The following is a 19,675-nucleotide window of genomic DNA, read 5'->3' as shown; positions in this document are numbered from 1 at the left end:
TGAGGCAGTTGGGGAGATGCCAAATAGTTCCGAAAGATGAAGATCTTAGTGGCCAAATAGTCGAGATCGGGCCCAACGGACAATTTCATGAAGCAACAGTCCGACAAATTTGGAGCGAGTGTCAATACTTAACAACAAATACATGTGTACATGATCGGTCCAAAGGTGAAGCTTCACCGGGATACCTTGCTTAGTATAGGAAAGAAATCGAGTTTGGGAGACCAACCAAAATACCCCATCTCCAGGAGTTTGTCAAGGCATCGCAAGAACAGTGGGATTGGTTGGCTAAAGAACATGAGTACAGGGTTACAATAGGCAAGTTGGAGAAGCAAGTTATGGATTTGAAATTTGAGAAAGATTTGCATATTGCTGCAGATGAGAGCAAGAAAAAGAGGCTAGCTAATGAAAATGAGGCCCCAGATTCGAAAAATGAAAATAGTGGCAGAAAGTCCGGCCCGAAGGGCCAAAGATGAAAAAATTATAGATAACCTGAGGCAGAAAGTGGGCGCATATAATTTTGATCTGAAGAAAGCAGAAAGTGAATTAACTAGGGCTCGAAAACAATTGGCTGAAAACTCGACAGAACGAGCACATCTGATAAAGTAGCTGAGAGAAAAGTATGACAATGAGGTTGCAGGACTAAAGAAAAGGGTCATCGTCACAGAAAACAAAATGATCAAGCAAGCAAAGGACTTCAGGGTTGAAAGGGAACATTGTTACACGGCCTTGGCACAATTAGAAATAGATTTGCAACGACTTTAGGAGCAGAATCATGCGGCCGATCAAACTTTGGAAGCCAGGGCCCAGCAGATTGGGCGTTTGTTATGAGAGAAAGGCGTCATAAGAGAGAGAATTAGGAACATCGCCGACTACATCGTCATGAAATGCCAGATCTGTGAGGATATGACCCGTACTACCTTCTTCGCAGCAGTGGTGACATTTGTTAAGCAGATAATGAGTGACTTGGACCGACTTCAAAGGGATCTTGCATATAGGCCCGCGGAGAGACCAAATGATGTCCCGCGGGCACCAGGAGCATTGATGTACTCATGAGTTTCGTTGAGTCTATATTTTCTTTTCTGTCAGAGTATGTGAGTCATGTTGGGTTTGTATTTTCTTTCTGTTTTGAGTCTGTATTTCTTCAGAATATGATAGCTTAATTTCAGAGTCTGTTCTTCGTCTTTGCATCAAAGTCTGTTGCTCTTTTGAAATTTGTTAATATTGAGTCTCTATAATCGAATCATTTGTTTTTATAAAAAACTAAAAATCCCAAAAATATTTTATTTACTTGCGCACTTATCTGACAGAACTACACACGGTCTGATTCATGCGGGGACATGATACGTAGGCAATCTCTATAGGATTCAACCACCACTAAAAAGGAAAATAAAAAATAAAGAAGGATATAATAAAGAAAGTTTAAAAGAAAAGGCACAATTGTGAGAGGCTGGAATGACGCACGCAACCGAAGCAAATGCATGATAGAAATGGTAAATTTCCTAGGTGCATTTCATCCCAACGTGTAATTTCATATGTGTTAAACTCTAAAAACTAACAAGTTTGTTGTTTTCTAGAGAATTCAAGCAGTTAGTTTAATTAGAGGATATTGGCACATTATCATTACCAAACTAGATCGAAGGGACCAATACCGGAAATCATGTCTATCCCAGATGTCGACACTAGTGTTGAGGTAGAGGAGTTGGACGTCAATAAAATGAAAGAGGAGATGCTCAAGCTTAGGCAACAGATGGCCGAAATATACCAGGCCTGGTCCAAAGGGCAATCACCGCTAGCTTACCCTGCTAACCCTGCTTTTACCCCACCATTAGCTCAGTCTCAGGATCATCCCGCCACCGATCCAGGTTTTCCCATTTATCAACCCTACCATGGCACTACTTCTCATACGCCACAAGCTCCACCACCAAAATCAATTCCATACCCTCCTCCGCCAATCACCCCTGTCTTGGTGGCATCTCTACCAGCTGCACTCCATAAATCTCCGAGTGAACCTGTGTTCCAAGCTCAGGACAACCAGTATTATCCTCCGAAGCTTACCTTCAAAGCGCCTGAAACCTATCCATATGATCCACATTCTGACCTACCGGGGAAAGCAGAAAAACCGGCCAGAAATTCTGAACAGGAAGAGATGTTCAGAAAAATGAAAAGCATAGAACAATCCTTCAGGGATATGAGAGGGTTAGGAGGTCAGGTAAGTGTAGCTTATAAAGACTTGTGTTTGTTCCCAAATGTACAACTACCGGTGTGGTTCAAAACGCCCAAATTCGACTTGTACAACAGACACGGTGATCCGGTGGCTCATTTGAGAGGTTTTTGTAGCAAGATGAGGGGAGCAGGCGGAAGAGATGAATTACTGATGGCGTATTTTAGCCAAAGTTTGAGTGGATCGGCGTTAGAATGGTACACCAGACAAGATCATAGCAGGTGGTACACATGGGACGATTTGGCCCAAGAATTCGCTTGTCACTTTCAATATAATCTTGAGATCATTCCGGACCGACTATCCCTGACCAAACTGGAAAAGAAGCACAGTGAAAGCTTTAAAGAATATGGTTTCCGGTGGAGGGAGCAAGTAGCAAGGGTAGATCCCCCAATGAAAGAGAGCGAGATGGTTGATTACTCTTTGCAGGCTTTGGAGCCGACCTACTTTGGTCATCTAGTGTCCGCAGTTGGAAAATCTTTTAATGAGGTTGTAAAAATTGGAGGCATGGTCGAGGAGGGGCTTAAGTCCAACAAGATCATCAGTTATTCAGCGATCAAGGCAACCACCCAGGCCATTCAAAGCGACACTGGGGGTGTACTTGGGAAAAAGAAGAAAGAAGATGTCACGACTGTTGAGTCCGGAGCCTGGTTCAGATCTAGAGGCCCATCACCCTACTATAGCCAATCACGACCCTACCACCAAAATTACCCCCACACTTCATATAGCCCTCCACAACACTACTACCCACCGCCAGATCCCCATTTTTCCGTCCATCATGCACAAGCCTATACCCAAACCCCGACACACGCACAATGACATGCGCCGGCTCCACAAAATCCATACCCAGCTCCACAAAACACATATCCACCCCCAAGGGCCTACAGAAATCCCCCTAGGACAGGTTTCCGACCAAACCAAGCCCTCAAGAATGAGAGGTCAGAGAAGCAAAAGACTTTCACTCCACTGGGGGAATCGTATACCAGTCTTTTCCACAGGTTGAGGTAGTTGGGCATGTTGAATCCAATTGAGCCTAAAATGCCAAATCCTCCCCTAGAAATCTTGACCACTCGGTGAGTTGTGAGTACTGTTCAGGGGCCCCTGGGTATGATACAAAGAAGTGTTGGAAACTAAAAACAGCTGTGCAAGAGCTTATTGATACTCATCGGATTGAGGTTCAAGCCCCAGCAACACTAAATATCAATCAGAATCCACTGCCAGCTCACCATGAGACACACATAATTGAGCTGATACACAAAGAGGGGGAGCCTAGGAAGCCCTCACAGACAGTAATGATGATCCGTTCCAGCGAAACCAGCTCAAAGGAAAAAGTAACCAGTGGGAAATCAGTGGCCCAGTTGAGAGGGGTAGATGATAAGCCAGCTGTGGTAGCCGAGAGAGGGTCGTCAAGCATTGTTGCAGTGAAACCAGAGAAAGCTAAAGTGGTAGTGCCAGGGGTTGCAAGTAAACCTGTTGTGGTCGTGAAGGGTGCTCGCACAGAGCCTGTTGTTATAAAACCAATAACTCAGCTTCCAGTAATCAACAACAAGGCTGTTCCTTGGAATTATGAACGGGTGACGGTGATTTACAAGGGGAAAAAAGTCAAAGAAGAAGTTTGTGAAGCGCAAGGTTTGACTCGCTCAGGAAGGTGTTTTACTCCCGAGAAGTTAAGAAGAGCTAAAGATAATTCAACGCCGGTAAAGAAAGCTGTAACTAAAGAAGAGGCAGAGGAAATTTTGAGAAAAATGAAAGTGCATGACTATTCTGTTGTAGAACAGTTGAGGAAAACGCCCACTCAGATCTCATTACTCTCGTTGCTAATCCATTCAGATGAGCACCGTCAGTCACTGATGAAAATAATGAATGAGACCCATGTTCCCGACAATATCTCGGTAAACCATCTGGATAAGATAGCCAACAAGATTTTTGAAGTAAACAGAGTCACTTTTTCCGATGATGAATTGCCGGTAGAGGGTACTGAGCATAACAAAGCCCTTTACCTGACAGTGAAATGCGAGGATGCCGTGGTTACCCAGGTATTGGTTAACAATGGTTCAAGCGCGAATATCTGTCCTCTCTCCACTCTAATCAAGATGAAAGTAGAAGATGAGAGGATCCATAAGAACAATATCTGTGTGCGGGGATTTGACGGCGGAGGCAAAGACTCAGTAGAACTAACCATAGGTCCAGTAGAATTCACAATGGAATTCCAAGTGATGGATATAGCTGTTTCCTACAATTTGCTATTAGGGCGACCGTGGATTCATGCCGCTAAAGAGGTGCCAAAAATACTCCATTAGATGGTCAAGTTTGAATGGGACAGACAGGAAATAGTGGTGCACGGCGAAGATAATTTGTGCGCTCACAACAACACCATTGTACCATTCATTGAAGTGGAAGATGACAAGGGACCATGGGTCTACCAAGTTTCTGACGCAATGTTAGTCGAGAAAGTTCCATAGGGGAAATGTATCCCGAATCAGAAGATAAACGCCGCATCAGTCATGGTAGCGTATGAAATGTTGAAGAATGGTTTTGTACTAGGAAAGGGTTTGGGATCATCGTTGCAAGGCATCATACAGCCCGTGACCCTTCCTGAAAACTTGGGAACATTTGGTCTGGGATTCAAGCCCACAACCGCAGATATAAAAAGAGCTAGGAAACTGAAACAGAGGACATGGGTCCTTCCAAAGCCGGTCCTACGTCTTTCCAGATCATTTGTCAAGTCCGGTACAAGGAGTCGCCCAGTAACAGCAATTCTCGGTTCTGTGATTAATCCTGACAAGGAGTTGATTGAAAGATTTGAGAAGTTGTTCGATAGTGTGAACATGGTGGAAATTGGAGAGGATTCTAGCAACGCGGAAGTGCAATTTGTCGGACCAAAAACAAAGCTTAATAATTGGAAGGCTACTCCTCTCCCTACTCGGAAGGAGTCTTGGTAGTTTGCTTTGATTTTCCTTTGAGTTTGTACGGATTATTCCAGGGTTGTAATCCAGATTTCATTTTTTCAGTCTGTTTGAGTGTGCAAACCTTGTAGTCTTTTATCATTCAATGAAATACAATTTCCCTTTCTTCATCATTCCTGATGGTTTTCCTTTTTGCTTTTGTTTTCTTCTCTATACAGTTCTTTTTACGCTGGTTCTAGCGACATGGCATGCATAAGGAATCCTCAGCCCAGTCTTAAAAATCAATATGATTCAGAAATGTTAGTTCAAGAAGTAGATTGTGATTACGAATCAGAATATGATGATGAGGATGAAGCCTTCGAAGAAATTAGTAAGGAGTTGATTCACTTCGAAGAAAAACCCAAACCCAACCTGAATGACACAGAAGCTGTCAATTTAGGGGACACAGACAATGTCCGAGATACTAAAATAAGTGTCCACCTCGAGCCAAAAATCCGGGAGGAGTTAATCAAAGCACTCATCGAGTACAAAGATGTTTTTGCGTGGTCATATGACGACATGCCGGGTTTAAGCACTGATTTAGTGGTCCACAGATTGCCCACTGATCCGGCATTCCCCCCGTCAAGCAAAAGCTGAGGAAATTCAAAACTGATATGAGTGTGAAGATTAAAGAAGAAGTTACCAAGCAGTTGGATGCAAAGGTTATTCGGGTCACCCGATATCCTGTTTGGTTGGCTAATGTCGTGCCCGTATCGAAGAAGGATGGCAAGATCAGAGTATGCGTCGATTACCACAGTCTCAACAAAGCAAGTCCGAAGGATAACTTCCCATTACCAATATCTATATTTTGATCGATAATTGTGCCAAGCGTGAGATTGGATCTTTTGTGGATTGATATGCCGGGTATCATCAGATTCTAATGGATGAAGAAGATGCAGAAAAGACGTCGTTCATCACGCCATGGGGAACCTATTGCTACCGGGTAATGCCATTTGGTTTGAAGAATGCTGGGGCAACTTATATGAGGGCGATGACTACTGTATTTCATGATATGATACACAAGGAGATTGAGGTATACGTAGATGATGTGATCATAAAATCAAAACATCAGGCCGACCACGTCGAGGATTTGAGGAAATTCTTCCAGAGGCTTCGCAGGTACAACCTCAAGCTTAACCCCGCCAAGTGTGCATTTGGTGTTCCATCCGGAAAACTGTTGAGATTCATAGTCAGCTGGCGAGGCATCGAGTTGGACCCATCAAAGATCAAAGCCATACAAGAATTGCCCCCTCCGAGGAACAAGACTGAAGTGATGAGTCTGTTAGGAAGGTTGAAATACATCAGCAGGTTTATTACTCAGCTCACGACAACTTGTGAGCCTATTTTCAAGCTGTTGAAGAAGGACGCTGTGATCAAGTGGACTGATGAGTTTCAAGAAGCATTTGATAAATAAAAGGTTACTTGTCAAACCACCTGTGCTGGTTCCGCCAGAACTAGGGAGACCTCTGATTCTTTACTTGACAGTTTTGGAAAATTCATTTAGTTGTGTACTGGGGTAGCATGACGCCACCGGCAGGAAAGAACAGGCCTTCTACTATCTTAGCAAAAAGTTCACGGCTTATGAGGTTAAGTATACTCACCTGGAAAGGACATGTTGCGCCCTAACTTGGGTGGCACAGAAGTTGAAACATTATTTGTCATCCTACATTACTTACCTCATTTCACGCTTGGATCCATTGAAATATATCTTTCAAAAGCCTATGCCGACAGGAAGACTTGTGAAGTGGCAGATTCTGCTCACAGAGTTTGACATAATCTATGTGACTCGAACTGCGATGAAAGCCCAAGCATTGGTCGATCATTTGGCTGAGAACCCGGTCGATGAAGAGTATGAGCCACTGAGGACTTATTTTTCTGATGAAGAGGTGATACATATTGATGAACTAGAACAGGTCAAAAAACCAGGTTGGAAACTTTTCTTTGATGGGGCTGCTAACATGAAAGGAGTGGGAATAGGAGCCGTGCTTATTTCTGAAACAGGACATCACTATCCTGTTACAGCTCAACTTCGTTTTTATTGTACCAACAATATGGCTAAGTACGAAGCATGCATTTTGGGTTTAAGGCTAGCTGCAAACATGGATGTCCAGGAAGTCTTGGTCTTGGGAGACTCGGATCTTCTGGTACATCAAATTCAAGGAGAATGGGAAACACGAGATCTGAAGCTTATACCATACCGACAATGCTTGCATGATCTTTGCCAACGGTTTAGATCAGTGGAGTTCAGGCATATTACAAGGGTCCATAATGAGGTCGCCGATGCTTTGGCTACCCTAGCGTCAATGCTGGACCATCCAGACAAAGCTTATGTCGATCCTTTGCACATTCAAATACGAGATCAGCATGCTTACTGCAACATGATTGAAGAAGAATTTGATGGCGAACCATGGTTCCATGATATCAAGGAATACATCAGAATGGGGATATAACCAGTGCAAGCCACGGGGGATCAAAAGAGAACAATTCGACGGTTGGCAAGTGGATTTTTCTTGAGTGGAGGAATTTTGTATAAAAGAACACCAGACCTTGGATTGTTAAGATGCATAGATGCTAGAAAAGCTATGGCTGTCATGTCCGAAGTACATTCAGGAGTTTGCGGACCATATATTAGCGGATATGTGCTGGCAAAGAAAATTCTCCGAACAGGTTATTATTGGCTCACCATGGAGCGAAATTGTATTAGTTTTGTGCGCAAATGTCATCAGTGCCAGATACACGGAGATTTGATTCTCCACCATCGGAATTGCACACAATGTCAGTGCCATGGCCCTTCATCGCTTAGGGCATGGATATCATTGGACCAATTGAGCCAGCAACATCCAAAGGGCATAGGTTCATTCTGGTAGCCATTGATTATTTCACCAAATGGGTTGAGGCCAAAACTTTCAAGTCTGTGACCAAGAAAGCAGTGGTCGATTTTGTTCACTCAAATATCATCTGTCGATTTGGAATCCCAAAGGTGATCATCACGGATAATGGTGCTAATCTTAACAGCAATTTGATGAAAGAGGTATGTCAACAGTTTAAGGTTACACACCGCAATTCTACCCCATATCATCCCAAGGTGAATGGAGCAGTTGAGGCAGCCAACAAAAACATAAAGAAGATACTTCGGAAAATGGTAGAAGGTTCTAGGCAATGGCATGAAAAATTACCATTTGCGTTGATGGGTTATCGCACTAATGTCCGTACTTCAGTAGGGGAAACTTCTTATTTGTTGGTATATGGAACTAAAGCCGTAATACCTGCGGAAGTTGAAATCCCGTCCCTTCGGATTGTCGCTGAGGCTGAGATTGATGATGATGAGTGGGTCAAAACCCGTCTGGAGCAGTTGAACTTGATTAATGAAAAAAGATTGGTAGCTGTGTGTCATGGCCAGTTATATCAAAAGAGAATGGCAAGAGCATACAACAAAAAGGTACGTCCCCGGAAATTTGAAGTGGGCCAGCAGGTGCTGAAACATATCCTTCCACACCAGGCTGAAGCGAAAGGCAAGTTCGCCCCAAATTGGCAGGGGCCATTCATTGTAACTAGAGTATTATCCAATGGTGCCTATGTTTAACAAATATCGAAGGAAAATGCATAGACATGACTATCAATTCTGATGCAGTAAAAAGATATTATGTATGATTTCTTTGGTATAATTGTTGATTGTTTGTATTTGGCATTATTTCGAAGATTGAAATGACGAAGGCAATTTTTTCTACTATCTAAACACTTTACCCTTTGTTCCCCTTTTTGAGCCTTATTTATTTCTTTCATACCCCTCTTTTGGAATCAGTAACGAAAAAGAGAGAAAAAGAAAGAAAAGAAAAAGAGAAAAGAAAAGAAGTGAAAAAAAAATATAACAACAAGGAAATTCAGGTGTGAACTACGTTTGACGTGATCCCTGTTAAGGGTACATAGGCAGCTTCACGGCTCAGTCATAGTAAAATAAAATATCCCAAGATCCCCAAGCAAGAAACTGGGGCAGAGGTTGTATTTGTAATGAGGAATATGATTCCAAAAGTTGTTATTTCAAACCCATATCAAATTATTTTGAGCCTTTGATACCCTTTCTTTCTAACCTCATCCAAAAGCCCACGTTACGGTCCAAAGAAAGACCTTCTGATCAGTTTTTTGAGAGATGACGAGTCGAGCAAACAGAAGTGATTCATATCTGGGTAATACTCCGGTCCAAGCAGGGAAATTAATGAAAATGAGAGAGTCTTATTGGTGAAAACCTTCACAGGCACCATAAGGAGACAGAAGTTGAGAGAAGTAAAATGAGAGAAGTAAAATGAGAGAGTCTTATCGGTGAAAACCTTCACAGGCACCATAAAGCGACGGGAGTTGAGAGAAATGAGAGAGTCTTATTAGTGAAAACCCCTCGAAGGGCACTATAAGGTGACAAGGAATTAAAAGGGGGCAAACGAGATAAGCTTGATGGAAAGGATCCCTCGAGACATCAAACAGAATAAAGATGTTATTTCGGCAAAAGAAGATGGGTTGCGGGACCTCTGAAATGCAAAGTAGGGATATAAGAAAGATTGATTGATGTAAATAGACTGGGTTGATTAATCCAAAAATGCACGACATGACCATTGTGATCGGTTATACCATTCAGATAAGTTATTTTATCTTCAAACAATTGTTCAGAAAGATTTTTCTTGTTCTATCTTTTGAAGTCATCATTTCCATTTCTTTTTGATCAATAGTAGTTTGTTTTTAAGAAGGATTTTCAGAGCTAACTACCAGTTGCCAACATGGTGCAAGGTAAATAGGGATAAGACATGCGAGGATAATGTGATGGGACGAGAAAGACGTCGTTGTAAGACTAGATGATGGATTGGTCTAAGATTTTGGGACAATGTGGAGCAAAGGTGGAAAACAACGGTTGAGAAGTTGGTGAATACAGAATCATCAAGAAGGTCAGAGGTTATTGGCCAAGTTTCAAGATGGTCGAACAACGCAGAGCATGGAAAAGAGCGAAAGGGAAAACCGTCCCCAGCAGGAGCATCCCCACGTTTTAAACTAACAAATTCTCTTTGATTTTAAGCAGGGACATGAAATGTTATTGATGACAGAAAGACATGCCACAAGAAAGATTGTCAAACTGGGGCAGAAAATTTTCTTTTATTTTGAAAATTTTCTGGAAGTCAGGTACCCACTTGGGGAAGAAGGAAGATAACACAAGTTTGGAGAAAAGTGGTATCCCCAACAGTTTTTGGAAGAAGGCAAAACAAGTTTTAAAGAAAGCAATTTTAGGAGGAAGATAACACAAGTCTTAAGGGAAGTAGTTCCAGAGGAAGGAAAATACCAGCTTTAAGGGAAGTAGTCTCTGAAGGAGGAAAATAACATATTTTTGAATGAAATACCGGTGTTATCCCCAGCAGTTTTCAGAGGAATGAAACACCAGTTTTGAGGGAAGCAGTTCTGAAAGAAGATAATTCAAGTTATAAGGAAAATGGTTCAGGAGGCAGGAAGGAACAACGGCAATAGAACGCATTTTTAAGAAGTTGTTAAAGTAAGGAGCCCGCCTAGAGAATGAAGGTATTATATTTTTAAGTTGTAGTCAGGAGCCCGCTTGGAGAATGAAGGTATTATCTTTAAGTTGTTTATTGAAGTCAGGAGCCCGCCTGGAGAATGGAGGTATTATATTTTTAAGTTGTAGTCAGGAGCCCTCCTGGAGAATGGAGGTATTATATTTTAAGAAGTTGTTGAAGTCAGGATACTCACCTGGAGAATGGAGGTATTATATTTTTAAGTTATAGTTGAAGTCAGGAGCCCGCCTGGAGAATGGAGGTTGTTATATTTTCAAGTTGTAGTCGAAGTTAGGAGCCCGCCTAGAGAATGGAGGTGTTATATTTTTAAGAAGTTGTTGAAGTCAGGAGCCCGCCTGGAGAATGGAGGTTGTTATATTTTCAAGTTGTAGTCGAAGTCAGGAGCCCGCCTGGAGAATGGAGGTATTATATTTAAGTTGTTTATTGAGGTCAGGAGCCCACCTGGAGAATAGAGGTATTATATTTTTAAGTTGTAGTTGAAGTCAGGAGCCCGCCTGGAGAATGGAGGTATTATCTTTGAGTTGTTTATTGGCATCAGGAGCCCGCCTGGAGAATGAAGGTATTATCTTTTTAAGTCGTAGTAGAAGTCAGGAGCCCGTCCGGAGAGCGGAGGGTTACAATAAAAATCCCCAGCATAAACTCAAGTGCAGAAGTCAAAAGAGAGGCAACAATGGTCAAAGGAAGATAATTCGCGTGTCGGAGGAGAAACAATTCGAATTTCACAAGAAAGAAAGAAACATCAGAAGAAACACAAGCCAACAAGAAAGCAAGACAACAAGAGCAAGTTTGAAGATCTAGATAAGATTTTGTAATTCCTAGTTTAGTCTAGCTTCTTGTTTTCTTTTACCATGATGTAATAAGGAGGTAAGTAAGCGGTAGCAGCAGCAACAATAGCAGTAACAGCAAAATTACAGCTCCATGGTAGTCCCAGCTACCAAAACTTCCCGAACTACATTGACCTGATTCCCTTTTAGCTAGGGATATGTAGGAAACCTTCGAAGCAGAGGTTCGATCAACTCTCTTTCAAAAATATGCTTCACACGAAGTATTCCAATGGGCAAAAATCGCTTGTATCCGCTCACTTTATCTTTGCACGAAAACCCCTAGTGTTTTCAGACAAAGAGGGGAAGCTGTGAGCACGTGATTTTTGCCCTATGAGAACTACTTCCAAAAATTCAAAATAAAATAATTTTCCTTTGTGTGCAATTTTTTTTAAGCAATCCACTAGGCATGGCCTAGGGCTAGGTTTTATTCATAAAATCAAAAGAATACAATGAATTTGTCAGGAGGTCTTAAGCTATGAAAATAATAACAAATGAAGATTATATTAATCCTATTACCAATATTGAGTAGTGAATTCAACATTGGCATCACAAAATGTGTAACTAATCTAGCCATATTTGTAAATGATATCCAGATCAAGGGTGAGTGCCAAAATGTCCTTCTGAGATCATTACCAATGTAATAGTGTTCCAGCTTTTCGCGTCCATCTGCCTCTACTTTGTTGTAGTTTTCCTCCGCCATTATGATATGTCTGCTTGATTTCCACTTCTGAATTCCTTCTTTGCATTTTCTGTTGTGTTGATGTGCTGTATTCTTGTTCCTTGTTGATCCCCTCCTGTTTGAAAAACCTATCCAAGGTTGCCCTGTGCCTTGCCTTGTCCATTTCAGTTGCAGCGAGCATTGCATGAGCTCCATTTCCTGAATGTTTTTTCTGCTGTAGTCAAAAAGTCGAGAACAATACCAGCTTAATGACTGAGTACCTATGACTTCCTGAACTGTAATTACACTCCCCCATAATTCACTTGTGCTGGACTGAGTACAAAGTACTAATACCACCAGCAGCAAGCTCCTCATAATGTCGTGTAAAATCCATGTAAACTGAAGATCTGCTAACCAATTCCCACTGTATGATGTCCACGATTGTTTCATCCAGTTGATCTTATGTACCTCAACTGTCCACAATGTGTGTTCAGGTGTGACCCCAACCATTTGAGTGCTTTTTTTCTCGATTGCTTGTAGTTTTCCTTTCCTTGTGAATTTTTTATGCTGTGCACCCCTGACTTAATGTGCCATAATGATCTATATGTCCTGTTGCTTGATGTCTGAATTTTGTACCTTGGTTCCTCTAGGTTGTATCCTATTTCTACCTTCATTCCACTAGGTTGTGTGAAAATCACCAATACCACTAGTAAGAACTTCAGTGAACAATAGGGCCTAGAGACTGTTCCGGCAAAAAAGAACACTTTGTTAGAAATAAGCTTCATCATGCTCTCTTCCAACAGGATTTGAGCATGATGTTCATCATAGTAGCATCTTTGTTCCCCATCTTCTCTTGGAGTATATTCTGTTTTTCTGCCTATCTCCTTACCCTTCCTCATTACCTGCTCCTTGCACCCTAATATCATCCCTCTACTGCGTTCAGACAACACCAAATCATATAATAAGGTATCTTGTACTTCTTGAGGCCATACAGATAACCTGCAGCTGCTATGCTGCTGCACTTCATTTTTCCTCACCTTTTCATTTTCTGTCACCATTCCTTTTCCTCTAGCACCTGCCTGGCTCCCTAAATCCCAATGTGTGTCTACTACTCCCTCTCTTGCTGGGGATCCCCAGATTAGACCCCTTCCTTCCAACCCCTGAACTCCCATATTACTCCCTATCCCTGAGAATGCCCTGCTGCTCAAAACCAGATTAAGAGTATGGACCCTGCTTGTTCTGCTGAAATGCTCCTCCACCTGATCCTCCCTTCTACATGCACTCCATGCTCCTATCCCCTCTAATAAGTGTACCCCCTGCTGCTGACATAGCCAAGATCAGGTAACCCATTTCGATTAGACATTCTGGGCTTTAAAGCTCCTGTAGTGACCTTATATTTGCTGAAAACCTTCAGTGACATCAGAAATTTCTGATTTTCTTCTGTAGCTATGTTTGGATTTGAGTTTCCTTCTCTGGGCTGAGTGCAAAGCACTAATACCACCATAAAAAGTTTCCTCAAGATCCAAAACATAGCTGCAACATTTGTACCTGCAAAAAAGAAAAAATTGTTAGATAAAAATCTCATCATACTCTCCTCCAAAAGGATTTGAGTATGATGATGTTTATACAGACTCCTTTGATCCCCCTCTGCAGGTGATGTAGCTCCTCCACCTCTTCCTATCTCCTTGAAGCTGAGACTCTTATGTATGGACATTGTAATTTATCAGAGTTCACCAACTTTCTCCCCTGAACATCCAAATCTTCAAATCCATAACACTCCAACAGGCCATTGTCCAGGGCATAATTTGCAATGTGATCTGCTAACTTGTTTCCTTCTCTGAGTGTATGAGATATCTTAACATTATCCCTCTTCATCAAATCCATAATCTCCTCTACCAGACTTCCCAAGACCCAAGGGGGCTTCCATTCTCCTGTAATCACTTTCTGCAGCACCATAGAGTCTGTGTGCAAGTCAATCAAGACATAGTCATGCTGTACACAAAATTTCAAAGCCTCAGAGATAACTTTAGCTTCAGCAACTGAATTTGTGCCCTCTTGGATCTCCTTGCCACATGCATACAGGACATCACCCTCCTAATTTCTAAGGACAAAACCAATTGAACTCCTTCCCGGATTACCTCTTGAAGCTCCATCTGTGTTGACTTTCACCCAACCTTGTTCTGGAAAATCCCAATTCACCTTTGTATACCTGAGATTTGGTGTGAACTGCTCCATCATCTTCAACATATCTGGCCACCTATGAGAAACCTGACTAATTCCTGGTTTCCTTACTTTAGTCAATGACTGCAGAGTAGAAGAGATCTGGTACACCACCCTGTTAATAGTGACTGCATCTCCATATTTATAACTGTTTCTCCTCTTCCATAATTCCCATACTATGACTGATGGCAAGGCTTGCAAAATTGGCTTCAGTCGAGGTACTACATCTGCAGTCCAGCATTTGATAATTGCCTGGTGTAGTGTGAGTCCTTCTGTTAGAATACCAGCATGCCCAAGGTAATACCTCCATACTTTGTTTGCAGCATATGATGTAAAAAATAAGTGTTGTGTTGTTTCCTCCAAAGGATCTGCACAACACCAGCACTTAGATGCCATCTGATAGCCAAGTCTTCTGAAAAACTCATCCAATGGCAGCTTGTTCCTCCATATTTTCCACATGAAAAAGGCTATCTTAAATGGCAGACCTTTCACCCAAATTTTTTTATAAGCTGACATTGGTTCAGCTCTGTTCCTCACATACTCCCATGCTGTTCTAACACTGAACTGACCCTTTGATTCCAAACTCCAAACAGGTACATTCAAGACTCCTTGAGCTGTAGGTGGTTGAAGGTTTACTATGATGTGTTCTGCAAATTCTTCAGGTAATATTTCATAAAGCCTTTGTGTATTCCATTCTCCTCCATCCACCACATCCCACACATTATGGACTGATTCATCAACTCTAAAATTTTGAGGAATCAAAAAATACAAAGCCCCTAAGCCTGTCCAGTTGTCATACCAGAACAAAGAAGAACCCATCCTTGGTTGCCAAATGATCAGGTGTTCAACAAGGTCTCTACACACCAACATCTTTATCCAAACATGTGATCCTTTTCTCCATGGCACTACCACTGAATTCATCTTTTTGCAATACTTCTGACTCATAAATGAGCTCCACAGACTAGGTTTTGTTCTATATTTCCACCACAGTTTGCAGAACAGAGCTTTTGCTACATCATGAAGGGACCTAAAACCAATACCCCCTTCTTCCTGTGGCATACATAATGTACTCCATGATGCCCAATGCCTGTTGTTACCTGTCACTGAACTGCTCCAGAAAAATTGAGCAAAAATCTTGTGAAGTCTATTAATCACATATGCAGGTGGATTGACTGCAGATAACAAATGAATTGGCATACTCTGAAGCACATGGGCAATGAGAATTGCACTTCCCCCAATAGACAATAGCTTGCCTTTCCATGATTGTAATCTATCCAATACCTTAGTAATCACTGGCTGATAATATTCCATTTTCCTTCTTGAATAAAAAATAGGGCATCCTAAATACACAATTGGGAATTCCTGCCTTTTAATTCCTGTAACTCTCTCCACCTTTTCTTCTACTTCACTATCAGTCAAATGATGGAGATACACACCTGACTTTGCCTTATTGACTAGCTGTCCAGATGCTTCTTCATACGCTGCAAGTACCTCCATTATGTGCCTAAGGGATGTGTCGTCTGATGAGGAGAAAATAATTGTATCATCTGCATATGTAAGATGATTTATCTTTGGGCTCCATTTAGGTAAACCATATCCACAGAAATGCAAATTCAGATGCAGAGCATTAAGACCCCTTGAGAGTGCTTCAGCAGCTAAGATAAACAAAGTAGGAGACAGAGGATCTCCTTGTTTTACCCCTCTTGATGATTTGAAAAAACCATGTGCTTGACCATTTATCAGCACTGAGTACAAGTTATTTGAAACTATGCCAAAAGCCATGCCAATAAATCTTTCAGAGAAGCCCATCTTTCTCAGAACCTTAGTCAAGAACAACCAAGAAAGCCTATCATAAGCTTTGGTCATATCCAGCTTCAATACAACATTTGGACCTGCCTTAATTCTTAGTCTCATATCAGTGACAATCTCTTGAGTTAACAAAATATTTTATACAATGCTCCTCCCTTTAACAAAACCAGCTTGTTCTTCAGATATCAAATTAGGTAGCAGCCCCACAAGCCTTTTATGGATAACCCTTGACACTACCTTATTAGTAAAGTTACTGAGGCTGATTGGTCTAAGATCTGAGAAGGTGCAAACTTCTTTTTTCTTTGGAAGCAACACAAGGTTAGTATGTGTCACACATTTTGGCAATTCATGCCCATTAAAGAATGCTCTCACCATGTCAAACAGGTCATCTCCTATAATATCCCAACATGACTGATAAAATTTCCCTGTGAATCCATCTGGGCCACCTGCACTGTCTCCATTGAGCCCAAATACAGCTGCCCTTACCTCCTCTAACATTGAATGCTTGATCAAATCTTCATTTTGGCCTGAATATATCAATGAAGGAACATGTCTTATGATATTAAAAGATGTAGGTGCTGTAGATTCTGAGAACTGGTCCTGAAAGAATTGAATTGCTTCTGCAGCTATCTCTTCTTCTTCTTCTTCTTCTTCTTCTATCCACATACCTTGACTGTTCTGAATTCTGGACAGTTGCAGCTTCTTTCTTCTACCTCTAACTTGCGCATGGAAAAATTTAGTATTCCTGTCACCATCTTTAAACCAGGACATTCCAGATTTTTGCTTCCAGTATTTTTCTTCCAATGCTAGATATCTGATCAATTCAGCCTGTACCTTCTGCAACCTTTGTCTGTTTTGTTTTGTAGGGTTAGCTTCAAACTCTGCTTCATGCACAATTACAACCTCCTCCAAACTAGCTAATTTTTGAAATATGTCCCCATATGTTGATTTACTCCATCCAGATAGAGCCTTCTTGACCTTCTTCAACTTATGATTGAACAGAACATATGGGTTTGCACTGAAGTTAGCATTCCAGTTCTGCTTTACTACCTCTTTGAATGAAGCATGTTCCACCCAAAAATTCAGAAACCTGAAGGGTTTCTTGACTGGGGGATTCTTTATATCACATCTAAGCTGCATAGGGCTATGATCAGACCCTATCTTTGCCAAATGTTGAACTTCAATACCTGGAAAAATCTGCTAAAATTCTGCATTGGCCACACATCTGTCTAGCCTTTTGAAAATACAATCCTCCTCTGCCCTGCCATTCCACCATGTGAATATACTACCCTTAAAACCAAGATATGACAGGTTACAAGTATTTATACAATGCCTGAAATCATCTATTTCATTCAAGTGTACTGGAAGACCTCCAAATATTTCCTCCTCATCCCATATAACATTGAAATCACCTCCTACCAACCATGGAATAGTCATATCTGATGCCATATAATACAATGAATCCCACAGTTCAATCCTTTCAATAGCATCACACTTAGCATATACCAGAGTTAGAACAAATTCCACATGAGTCTCAGAGTGATATAGCCTTAGAGTTAACTGCTGCACCAAGTTATACATAACTGTAACCTCATATACTTCATCTATGAAAGCCCAAATCTTATTTGATACATTAGCAATCGCCTGAGCAAAGCCTATTCTGTTTCTATACTTTTCCAAAGTTCTTGCTTGTTGCATAGGCTCCATTAAACCAATGAATTCATAGTGATTATTTCTATGTGATTTGATCAGCATCTCAAATGCTTGCTGAGTGTTAACTGATCTAATATTCCATATGAGAGCATCCATTACTGTTTGGATAAAGAAAGTGACAAATTTCTCCTTGTTTGAACTCCTCCTGCAGGCACAGTTGGGTTCTCTTTCTGATGTTTCTTCCTCCCCTTTGCTGCAGATTTGGCCTTCTCAATGATTCTGGGAGACAAATCACCTTGCCTGGCTACATTTTGGAAATTTTGACTTGTGGACTCTTCATCTAGATCTTGGCCTGCCCTTGCATCTTTATCTTCTACTTCCTTAAACTTCTGAGCATCAACAACACTAACATCATGCTTGTGTTGCAGATTAGGCACCAAAGTCTGCTCTTTCATATCCTGCATTCTAGATTGCTCCAAGTTACCGGTTACAACTACACCATCCCCAATTCCTCCTGAATCAATTGCATCGGTGCCAACTCCTTCCTTTATATGTAACTGATCTGTGTTGCCTTCCTGAATCTGTTTTGTTGTGTGTTGTTCCTTTGCATCAATTTTTTCCTTTGGGACAACTGTTTCATCATTGTTGTTGTCCCTTTCAGTTTTCCTCTTTTCTGCAGCAATTTCTTCTTTATTTGTGACTGTAACAGTTTCCTCTCCATTTACACTTTTTTCCTCTTCTTCTTTTTCTTCATGAACTGGTTCTTCATCATGTTTAGCCCCTATAGGAACCTCATTTTCTTCTGAATCATCTTCCCTTTGTTCTGACCAAAGTTTACCTCCACTCCATTGTACTCTCTCCTTCATCTGAGGAAGGAAATTCTCATTTGTTTGGATTTCTAGAATGTTGGCCATCTCCATTTCAACCATTGTATCCTGTGAAGGAATGTCCTTACAAGATGTGTTGACTTCCACCAATGTATTGCCTATGAAGGTCCTTTGGACCCATTGAGCTGTTGTTTCCTTGGGTTTATTAACCATTGCCTCACTTCCTCCATTAGTTGAACCTACACCAGCTGAACTTATATTAAACTCTGGAGCTGCAGGATTAAGTTTTTCACCCTCATTGCCTATCTGCTGTTTTTGCTGAAATACTGCTTCTTTTTTCCTTCCTGCTGTACTTCTCGGAGTTGTCTGCACCTCACCTGTTGCCATTTGATTACCATTTCCACTTTGAGTATTATGTTTTCCATTGCCTTGCTTTCTTTTCTTTGAGGGGGATGCAACATCCACATGACTAATTTCCTTCACCTCTTCTATGATTGCCAACTCTTTACCCTGCACTTCATTAGATTCATCATCACCTAGTGCTGCAAATTTGTTTGTGATCTGCACCTGCTACTTGTTCATGGTCACAGTAGCATTTGTTTTAACATGCACCATTTCTTTCCCATTTTTTGTACCTCCTTCATTTACATTCTCCTTAGCTTTACCTCTATTATCCTGTACCTCCTTCCATTGAGCACTTGGATTGCCAACTACCTTACCACTTGACAAGATCATCAAAGGACCTGCCCCTTACCATGTTGAGTATTAGCAACCTTGTCAGTCACATTGATGTCCTGCTTCTCATCTGATTTCTTTGGTAACAATTCAGGATGTAACCTCCAGCAATCCATCATATCATGCCCTTGCAATTTACACTCCTTGCAATATTTAGGAATGTAATCGTATTTGATGTTCACCCACTCCGTTCTCAAACCACCTAAATCCTCATCAATAATA

General features: G+C 41.3%; 1 protein-coding gene across 1 annotated transcript; it reads right to left on the bottom strand.

Moving 5' to 3' along the window:
- Positions 1–18,046: 18,046 nt before the first annotated feature.
- LOC138878316 (nucleolin 2-like) lies at positions 18,047–19,453 on the bottom strand. Its single transcript, XM_070157983.1, has 2 exons — positions 19,331–19,453; positions 18,047–19,228 (listed from the first exon to the last, which is right to left on the bottom strand). The coding sequence occupies exons 1-2, from the start codon at positions 19,451–19,453 to the stop codon at positions 18,047–18,049; spliced, it is 1,305 nt and encodes a 434-aa protein (XP_070014084.1).
- Between the last annotated feature and the right edge of the window lie 222 nt (positions 19,454–19,675).

This window comes from Nicotiana sylvestris, chromosome 9 (genome assembly GCF_000393655.2).
Source record: "Nicotiana sylvestris chromosome 9, ASM39365v2, whole genome shotgun sequence".
NCBI classification, from domain to species: Eukaryota; Viridiplantae; Streptophyta; class Magnoliopsida; order Solanales; family Solanaceae; genus Nicotiana; species Nicotiana sylvestris.
The sequence above is the reverse complement of the archived record's forward strand: the minus strand, read 5'-3'. Positions and strand labels throughout refer to the sequence as shown.

What these genes read in the sequence shown, in the direction of transcription:
- LOC138878316 (XM_070157983.1), bottom strand. Translation starts at nt 19,453, where the DNA reads ATGATCTTGTCAAGTGGTAAGGTAGTTGGCAATCCAAGTGCTCAATGG. An exon ending in CAAAAAATGGGAAAGAAATG is followed by an intron (nt 19,229 to 19,330) that starts GTGCATGTTAAA and finishes AATGAAGTGCAG; the next exon opens with GGTAAAGAGTTGGCAATCAT.